Source organism: Acanthopagrus latus, chromosome 16, assembly GCF_904848185.1.
Source record: "Acanthopagrus latus isolate v.2019 chromosome 16, fAcaLat1.1, whole genome shotgun sequence".
Lineage (NCBI taxonomy): Eukaryota > Metazoa > Chordata > Actinopteri > Spariformes > Sparidae > Acanthopagrus > Acanthopagrus latus.
Genome location: NC_051054.1, coordinates 25,159,868 through 25,170,330, shown reverse-complemented (window position 1 = coordinate 25,170,330; position 10,463 = coordinate 25,159,868). Strand labels below are relative to the sequence as shown.

Sequence of the window (10,463 nt, the reverse complement as noted above, 5' to 3'; positions counted from 1 at the left end):
TCAGGTGGGTCTAGGCTCGCGCAGCACCTGGAGAGCAACAGCTCAACTGCTCTGCAGCTCCCTTACTCTCGTCTTGCTCCCGCGATAACTTAAGGTCATGTGACATCGGATGCGGCGCAGAAACCACTCCCATCCAGGTCATCGTGGACACACTTTAACCAGCATGCATCACGGTTTAGGCAGCGCTGCGCAGCGCTGCGTGATCTTGAATTCGCCTCTTGAACTCGCCTTGTGACGTGGGGTAAGGGCGGGAAAATCTGGTGACGCAACCAGGAAATGCTCCGAAGGCTAGACCGTCCAATTCAACAACGGTTGTCGCGGTCTTCGCAGGTCTTTCTGAAGGACTCGCCTTCGAAGCCCGCAAAGGCAGGGTCCTTCGAAGGATGCAGACCCTGAATTGAGACACAGCCACTGATTGCATACGGCGAAATGTGACCGGATGTAGTGGGACATCCTGGTACTTTTGGCATACTAAATAGCAAAGAAGTATGGGTATTGAACCGGTGGAACATTTGTCGGCGTGGACACGGGACTATAGCTGTGAAAACGTCCATTTGTAAATTTCAGGATGAGTATGGAAGCCTGGTACATGGATACATCTGTTGAAGACCAGAAAAAGCCTCACAGACTGAACCCAAATGAGCCCGTTTCACTGGACGAATTAAAAAAACTTGGGGTCTTTCATTGGAAGGTAAAATTAACTTGAAAGACGTTAGTTGCTTTCCACATAACAGCTGACCTAGATGTCAGTTTGACTACGATAAATGGTAATTTGTGCTCTTGATTAGCTAAAGTCATGGTATGGTATTTACAAACCCTCTGTAAACACTCAGATAACCACTGCGACCCTCAACAAATTAGCATTCAACATAGATGACCTACCTGCATTGTTTAAAAAAAAAAAAAAAAGTATTAAGGTCTAATGCTGGATGCTCATGTCAGATTTGATAAACACATTAAGAAAATCAGCACAATAGTTAGACTGAACTTATTTAACTTTAGACTGCTTCAGATTGCTTAACATTTGAAGCAGCCAACATATATTTACACGCAATGATTTTCTCACACCTCGGCTATTGTGTGACTGCAATGGTCACAGGCAAGTCTTTTGACAATCAGACCTCTGGAGAGACTCTACAATCTTGCACTAAAGACCTTAGGTAAGAGGCTGATAAGATCTAATCACTGCGATGTTCTGCGGGACCTGAACGTGCTCAGCTTTGATAATTATATAGCTTCATCCAACATCAACTTAATTTACAAATGCGTGCATGGCAAGCCCCTCAGGTTCTCTGTGACCTGGTCCAACCAATGTAGGCTGTAGGGCAGTCCACTAGAAGAGCCGCTGCAGGGAACTGTAGGGTCCCACACCGTAAAACCTTCCTTGGTCAGTCTTCATTCCTTATTAAGGGAGTAAATATATGGAATAGTCTGCCAACCGAGCTCAAGTCCATTCACAGTCATGGGAAGTTCAGGAGCAAAATGAAGGAATTCTGTTGGATTGTTGTACAACCCACATGATGTGTATCTGTCCCTATCAAATAAACCATATACAATACAATTTACTGACCAGTTGTTCTATATGTTGCAGCTGAACACTGATATCTATGAATCAGACCCAGAGCTGGAGCAGATCCGTAGAGAGCAAGGCTACTCCTATATGGACATAATCACTATTCACCCGGACAAACTACCCAACTATGAAGAAAAGGTAACCCCTGCACTTTGCACTGTGATTTCTGTACATTTTAAATCACCTTATATATTCTGAAAAACTGTCACTTTGTTAGGGAAGACTCTTAGATGTTTGAAACTGAGTGAACAATTGGTTAGAAGACAGAAGAAGATATCATGACCTGTTGAAAATGAGTATAATTCTCAATGTAATTACCAGTATAATTCTCACTGTTCTTAGTCTGTGGTGAGGACAGAGATACCATTATGGAAGCTACAGCCCGAACAGTGTGTGAGTTTTTGATTCAGTGAAGAAACCAGCATTATTCAGGTATCTCTATTTTTGCGTTGGTCAGGTGAAGATGTTCTTTGAGGAACACCTGCATTTGGATGATGAGATTCGCTACATCCTGGATGGCCAGGCCTACTTTGACATCAGGGACAAAGAGGACAGATGGATCCGCATTGCCATGAAAAAGGGGGACCTGATCAGTCTGCCAGCTGGCATCTACCACCGTTTCACTGTGGATGAGACTGTATGTAACGTACATGAACATAATTGTAATTGATGTAAAGCCATATTCCTGAAATAAAGATGGCAGTAGTTAGCTGCTGCTGCTGAGTGTAGATGTTGGATTAAATTGTATGAAAGTTAAATGATGTCTGAAGAGAAATTGGGTTGTCGGTGCAGAAAATAACAATATTTACTTTACAAGACAAGACCAAATATTGAGAGCGTAATATGATAATCTGCAAACATGCTTTATCGAATAGTATGCATACTACAAAACATACAGAAACTGTAAATTTCACTATGTTAAAAGAATGCAGGGAATGCATATCTTGTGCATCACAATTACAACATCACAGTAATACTTCCTCCAAAGTGCTTTCACACTGCGCTTAGCGCCAGGCCAAGAAAGTGTTCACAGTGGCACAGTTCAAAGTGGACTTTAGCCTTGCTGGCCCTGCTTCAGAGCAGGGTTGGCTCTGACCATGGAGTTATCCCAGGAAAATCAATGAAGCGCGGGGCTCTGAGGTGCTAGTGTGAAACAGGACTAAAGATAAAAGGAGTAGTAAGACAACATTGTAGAATATTCAGTTTAGCTTCAAAGCAATTGTGTGCTCCACCCAGGGCCAGTAGAAGTGCAGTGTGAAACGTATAGCCCTAGTCTTAGGTTAACACTGGGTTAACAATCTGTGTGTATTGTTTATTGTGGCTAAGGATAGTCCTGGGCTAGGATATGCAGTGTGAAACGTCCCATTGTCTCTTGTCTCAGTTGTGCAGTGTGGTACTACTGTTCAGTGTTTGCACTGTCATGACTGCCTTTGAAGCTTTGTTTATTTTTGCATGAAAAATCAGTTCAACTTCACCTTTTTGTTATTCTTCAGGCGGGTCCAAAAGTGCCTTTGACAACTCAAAGTGTAACTCCACCCGTAATACACTTTAACTTGTTTAAAGGTCTTTGGGAGGACAACTGCATATGTGAAAAATGTAGTTTAAACCCTTTTGTGGCTCCAGAGGAAGCTGCATGTATGGATAAATTGCCTCCAATGATGTCACTTGGTCGTTAAGTTGCATTGTTGGTTATTATTGTCAGTTAAAAAACAAATGATCAAATTGAGCAGAACCAGAGATATCCTTTTCTATTCCACAAATTGTTCTCCATTTCTACACCTGGTGCCTTCTTTCCCACAATATAACTTCTGTGGTTGTAATGCCCAAGGCCTGTAAACACATTTTAATTTGTTAAAGTTTTTGACTTACCGTTTAACAGCAGTTAATTCGTTAGCTTCCAGTTAGCTATATGCATTTGTTTCTTTGAGGAAAGCTAACAAGCTGTTTTTTATTGCTGTGTAAGATCATGAATTCTTGCATGGGGGAGGCAAAGTAGACTTTAATTTACTTAATCAAGCTCAGACTGATCTGACCACTATTTCTACAGAACTACACCAAGGCCATGAGGCTGTTTGTGGGGGAGCCAGTATGGAAAGCTTACAACCGCCCCGCTGATGACTTTGAAATCCGCCAGGAGTACGTGGCTTCTCTGCAGGGATCCTGAGATGAGAGGGAGCTCCAGTGCACAACACTAACAGCAAAGTGGATATAACCACTATTTGTACTAGACTGAGGGCTACTAATATGATTAGACTTGTATAATGCACCGAAATGATCTTTAGTGGTGAATGAAATGATGGAGCCTACTTTAGTATTATATAGGTTAATACATTGGAATAGTCATGAAATAATATGTAACTGATATATAATTATTTAAAGGGGACATTTACCATAAGTTGTTCTACTTCTGATTCCTGAGCATATTCCATATGTAATTTCATTTCAGTAAATGTTTGAGTCCAGGACTCATAATGGAACCTTATTTCCTTTACCACAGGACATTGTACAGTGCCTTATTCTCTTTAATCAGTTGTATTTGGTGCCATACATGCCCTCAACAGCATGTTCTATGAATGACTGTTGTGCAACTACTTCATTTTTTATTTTTCTTAATTTCATGTTCATATATTTCTGAAACACAGGTGAAGGATGTGACTTGATCACCCTGTGCTAATGAGCTGGAGCCTGTTTGACAGATTCAGTTACAGTTTTTGTTCTATGAAAAATTAAGATGATCTTTCCATTAAATCAGACAAGTTGCTTCATTTAGGATAAAACAAAATTTTATTTTTTAATAAATATGATTGAACACAACATGTTGCCAGTAATAATTCAAGATGAATAAGGACAACACATACGTTTTTACAGAGATTTTTGATGATGATCATTTTAAATGGAAAGAAACCCCCATCAAATTCTGATATGTACAATTTTGGATTCTAATAATTACATTTTTGTTTATTAGACAGGATAATCTGAACTGTTTGTTTGTTTGTTGATTTAATCTATACTGTGTGATTAGAATTTCTTTCATAAAAAAACAGTTTGACATTTTTGGAAATGATTTCATTAGCTTTCTTACAGAGATTTGGATCAAAAACTCATATCTCTGTGCTAATTATGAAACAAATGCCAGCAGCTTGTAAACTTCTTAACTTATCACAAGACTGTGATCAGCGGGAGGTTAGTTAGCTTGGCGTTATGTGGTTTGTTCTGGACTATCTTTTGGTAGGACACGACCTGAAAGGTGAGAGACATGTGACAGATAAAGGTAGCCAAAAGGTTAAGTAGGATGATTTATGTTAGCCTTGTTAGTTTGTCTGCGTGGCAGTAAGACGCTAATCACTGAAGCAATTAATATGGATCTCCCTGTGTAAACCTCCCCACAGCAAAGGTAACAAAAATAACCATGGTAAAGCCTGAGAGCAACCTCCTTAACTTTTATTTTGACACAACTTATGAGAAGAAATCTAAAGGCCAGTAACAAGCCAAAAGTCAACAAAACAAGCCAACAAAATACTGTGTATTTATCTTGCATTAATATTCATGCACTTATAGCTTCCTGTTGGTCTTATTTTGAAAACTTTTCTGTATTACAAGGTCAGTTCAAAATTTACACCTACACTTTAGTAAAAACTTCCAACATTTCTGTTCACGGTGTCTGGCTGAAGAAATATCACATAATGAAAAGGAAACAGCTTGATGTGGTAGAGAGACAAAAGTCCCAGAAAGTCTTCAAATATCTCTCTTTTTGTCTTTCTGAAATGTATCCATTTTAAAATAAAAGGAGATATAAGAATAATATGATAAACACACAGTCAACATGATTTATTGAGTGTTCTAGGGATGATGTATTTTTGTAGGCCAACCCGGAAGTCAGTACTGACCTCGTCAAAAGGCCTATGGGGTTTTTGAATTGGATTTTCAATCATATATTACACAAGCAAATGATACTATATATTTTTTGTACGTTTTGTTCAGCAAGATAATCTTGACAGGTGAACACCACTTTTGTGATTTTCAAGGAATAAATTAAACCACTATAAGTAAAAAGCTAATGTTAGGCTATAAACAGTTTAAATTACCACTAAATTAAATTCCTAAATTATACTATAATATACTATAATAGATAATATAATATACAGTCATGGATGAAAGTCTTGGCACCCCTGTAACTTTTCCAGAAAATGCACCATTTCTCTAAGAAAAGTGTTGCAATTATAAATGTTTTGGTATACACATGATTATTTCCATTAAGTACAATGGGAAAACATAAAAAAGCAGAAGAAAAAAGCCAAATTTGGCATCATTTTACACAAAACTAAAAACCTGGGTCAGACAAAATCATTGGCACCCTCAACTTAATATTTGGTTGCACACCCTTTGGAGAAAATAATTGAAACCAATCACTTCCTATAACCATCAAGATTCCTACACCTGTCAACTGGAAGTTTGGACCATTCTTCATTTGCAAACTGCTCCAGGTCTCTCAGATTTGAAGGGTGCCTTCTCGCAATAGCAGTTTTGAGATCTTTGCATAGGTGTTTTGTGGGATTTAAATCTGGACTCATTGCTGGCAACTTCAGAATAATCTAGCACTTTGTCTCCAACCATTTCTTGGTGCTTTGTGAGGTATGTTTTGGGTCATTGTCCTGTTGGAACACCCATGACCTCTGATGCAGATCCAGCTTTCTGACACTAGGCCCTACATTACGGGCCAAAATATTGTGATAGTCTCCAGAAATCATGATTCCTTGCACACAATCAATGCACCCAGTGCCAGAGGCGGCAAAACAACCCCAAAATATCTTTGAACCGCCACCATATTTGACTGTAGGTACTGTGTTCTATTCTTTGTAGGCCTCATTCCATTTTATGTAAACAGTACAATGATGTGCTTTGCTAAAAAGCTCTACCTTAGTTTCAGCTGTCCACAAAACATTCTCCCAGAAGAATTGAGGCTTACTCAGGTATGTTTTTGCAAACTGCAGTCTGGCTTTTTTATGCCTCTGTGTCAGAAGTGGGGTTCTCCTTGGTCTCCTGCCATAGCGCTTCATCCCATTCACATGACGACGTATGGTTCAAGCTGACACTGTTGCACCCTGAGTCTGCAGGACAGCCTGAATTTGTGTGGAAGCTGACTGAGGTTGTTTATCCACCATTTGAACTATCCTGCGTCACACTGTTTAATCAATTTTTCTCCTCCGTCCACATTCAGGGAGATTTGCCACAGTTCCATGGGTTATAAACTTCTTGATTATATTGCGCACAGTTGACAAAGGAACTTTAAGATCTCTGGAGATTGACTTGTAACCTTAAGATTGTTGATATTTTTCCGCAATTTGCTTCTTAAGTCCTCAGATAATTCTTGGCTCTTCTTTCTCTTCATGCTTGGTGTGGCACACAACACAATGGTTGAATCAACTTAACTAACTAACTGGCTTCAGGTTTTTGATATTGCCTCCTGTTACTTGCCACAGGTGAGATTAAACGAAGATCACATGCTTAAAATTAAATTATTTACCCACAGTTTTAATAGGGTGCCAATGATTTTGTCCAGTCGATTTGTGGAGTTTTGTGTAAAATGATGTCAAATTTGGCTTTTTTCTTCTGCTTTTTTGTGTCGTCCCAATGCACGGAAATAAACACATGTATACCAAAACATTTGTAATTGCAACACTTTTGTGGGAGAAATGGTGCATTTTCGGGATTAGTTACAGGGGTGCCAATACTTAATACTGCCAAATCCATGACTGTATACTATGACTAAAGTCTGTCTGTAAAGACTTAACTAGTGAGGAGATGAGTCTATGTGTGTGGCATAATTACATTTAATTTCCCTGACAATTTTTTTAATCTCATTTGGCCACTGTGGCAACCTCAGTCCTATTTCAGGCATTTAACTTAAAACCCATTCAAAAAAGCCACAGATTTTGAGACAAGGGAACCATGCAAAAATGCTGATTCTCGGGTCTTATGACTCATTACTACACCACTCTAGAAGACAAAGTCGTGTCAGAATCATCCACTCATTCACTACTCCCTATTCACCACATCTGGGGTTCTATATAGAGAACTAAATAGTAAGGTTCATCAGTCAATTAATAAAACAAAGCAACAACAAACACGTATGGACAATGTTCTAGTGATTTTTTTTCTCCTCCAGCACAGCGCATGATGGTATTTAATGCTTGATTAGTGACCATCGGTTGTATACTACTTTCTACAATGCATTGTGGGATACTTTGAGTCAACTATATAGGGTTTAATAAATCTGGACAATTGGACAGTACTTCAAAATGGTGAAATCACTACTGTATATGGTCCACTGTGTAGTGGGTAGTGAGTGATTTCGGACACAGCAAACATTTTAATAACAGCTGGCAGTGAACATTCTAGCAGATTAGCTTGCCTTTGATAGTGCTTATGATGTATTGTTGGTCATGTGACCCTCACAATGAGGCTGTAGTGGTCTCCTCAAGAGTAGGTCATTTTTTTTATGCTAAGGTAAATGCCAAATGCCACCTTGTCCACACTGCATGTTCCATGCCGTATTGAGCCTGACATCCTGTTTCTGTTATTCCTGTTGCTCGCATTGGAAGCCTGACATTGATGGTATGGTAGATTCATAAAGATATAATGAGGAGTAATTTATACAATACTATGTCCTTTTATCACAAAAACAAAGACCCAGCTGGCTTGAGGAAAATTGCCAGAGGAGTGAAAGTTTCTGGTGAGTAAACACACCATCTCTATGTTGGATAGTATGAATGCCTATGCTGTGTATTAACTTGTTGAGAAACAAACATATATCATAGTGTAAAATGTGTGTTTAAAAAGTCAAATGATGAGACATCACCCATCTTTTGGTCTCCATCTGATCACCAGAGAGTTAGACACAAGTCACAGTGAGAAAAGCAAATGAGTAAATTTCCAAAAATGTTGAATGTTGAAATTGATCCTTTTCCAGTGTCAATCATTATTGGCTCACCCTTCAGAAAACCACACAGAGAAATGTGTACCTAGGTTCGGTTTCACACATCCATTTTGTAAGAATAAAATCAGTTTCTGAAAGATGATGTATCAACTTGCTTATGGGAAACCAACAAAGCACCAAACATTCACTGTTCTGTCACCATGCTGATTGGAACTAGAACCTTCTACAGTACTACTCCACTCCACTATTGGGGTTTTTACTTCCTGTCACACTGGAGGAGAATGAAATAGTCTGAGTCATCTGCCAGTTCATCCTTGTGTCTCTTAGACCAATTTGAGGCACTGTGTGTTGAAGCTGTCCCCCTCTCGGCAAGCTACCGCCTCCAGCAGAGCCTGCTTTTTCTGGGTGCTGCGAGACGACTCCAGCTCGTACATAGTAGTCAGGTTGAAGAGGACACTCTCATGGAGGTAGAGTGCAGGGTCCTGCTGCACCAGGCCCTCCAGCTGGCCCAGCGACTCCTTCAGTCGGCCTAGATATAGCAGGCACACTGCTGCATTGTTGTTGGCCTGGGAACATAAGGCAGAAGGGAATGGGTTAGGACACAAGAGTTTCAAAGTGAAATTATCATCACATTTGAAAAGAGACAGGCTAAGCACTGAGTGGTCTGACAGAGAACAGAGCAGCAGCAATATATTGTTTAAAGCATTAAAGCATGTAGAATATGAACCTGAAAATAACCATAATATGGGACCTTTAATGTGGTCAATTGTCATGCTATTGTTAATAATGTACGATCTTATATAACATCTTGTAGGGAAGTCTGATCATTTTTTAGCTCTTGTGATGCAACATAAAGCTGATACAGAGTAACGTACATGTTTATAGCAGTGGATGTGCTAGCACTTACAACAGGGTTTTTCGGGTCAATTTTCAAGACTTCAATGAAGGATGTATGTGCTTCAGCGTAGTTGTTCTGACTGAGGCAGACAAAGGCCCTGGGAAAAAACAATCATTGCACCAAGAGACAGCACCGATAAGGTTACAACATGACAGGAAAATTATAGTTTTGTTAAATTATGCTTGTTCTGTTTTATAATTCAGGCCATACTAAAGCTCTGAAAGGCATGTAAAATACATGGCCAGAATTATGTGGACAAATGACCATACATCTCACAGAGGCAAAATACAGCTCAATGTGGCTTCCATGCCCTAAAAAAAGGAATCCAATCTCCAAAATATCAATTAAGGTCAGGACGTTAATGAATCTCAAAGCAAACAACTCCAGTGAGTGTGCATTGCTATTTTGCTTGCTTCCAACAGATGGCGATGTCTACATTTCAATCGGACAATAAGCCTCAAGTTTTGGCCTTCTAGGTTGGAAACATCCTGATTAAGAGAAGTCTTTGCAATTCAGTCCAATGTGTACCATACTCATGTATTTTATCATAACTCAGCAATGTGTTTAATGTATTAATTCAATTTCCCAATTTGTGGCTCTTTGCTTACATTTTATTATTCAATATGGCTACCTGTGCATACTCACCCAATTCTAGGACACTATGAAGTATAGATGAAGTCTAAGCAGTGTACAGAATCAATCAATTTATCATCACTCAAACGTTATTTTGTAATAGGTAGATTGTATTTATAAAATATATGATATGGGCAAACATGAAAATGATCAGAATTACCCTGTCATCCAAACTGCAGCGGGACAAGCTGTGAACACCACAATGACCTACTATCACCTCCTCTTAAGCTGAAGTGGTGATACTATACCGATTTGTGGCAGAACGCAGATGCATGTGTAACGCAAACCTGTTGAATTCATTGCTCTGGATAATCAGCTCAGCTCGGTGGTAGAGGATCAGGGTTTTCTTCGTCATCTGGAGTTTTGGAATTCCCGGTGTGTCCCATCATCTCAGCATTACATTACACTGATTCCACTTACAA

At 39.4% G+C, this 10,463-nt stretch overlaps 2 protein-coding genes across 3 annotated transcripts in view; one reads left to right on the top strand and one right to left on the bottom strand.

Annotated features, from left to right (window-relative positions):
* Window positions 1–276: 276 nt before the first annotated feature.
* Window positions 277–4,627, top strand: adi1 (acireductone dioxygenase 1). Its single transcript, XM_037072219.1, has 4 exons — window positions 277–691; window positions 1,592–1,711; window positions 2,031–2,210; window positions 3,621–4,627. Exons 1-4 carry the CDS (start codon window positions 569–571, stop codon window positions 3,735–3,737), a joined length of 540 nt encoding a protein of 179 aa, XP_036928114.1. The 5' UTR covers window positions 277–568; the 3' UTR covers window positions 3,738–4,627.
* Window positions 4,628–7,706: 3,079 nt separating this feature from the next.
* The window catches only part of trappc12 (trafficking protein particle complex 12), a 62,646-nt gene continuing 59,889 nt past the window's right edge, over window positions 7,707–10,463 (bottom strand). For both annotated transcript variants that reach the window (XM_037072214.1, XM_037072215.1), the window contains exons 11-12: window positions 9,418–9,505; window positions 7,707–9,076 (exon numbers count right to left, since the gene is read on the bottom strand). In XM_037072214.1, the coding sequence (XP_036928109.1) occupies window positions 8,834–9,076; window positions 9,418–9,505 (331 nt within the window). In that variant the 3' untranslated portion in view covers window positions 7,707–8,833. The remainder of the gene's footprint in view (window positions 9,077–9,417; window positions 9,506–10,463) is intronic.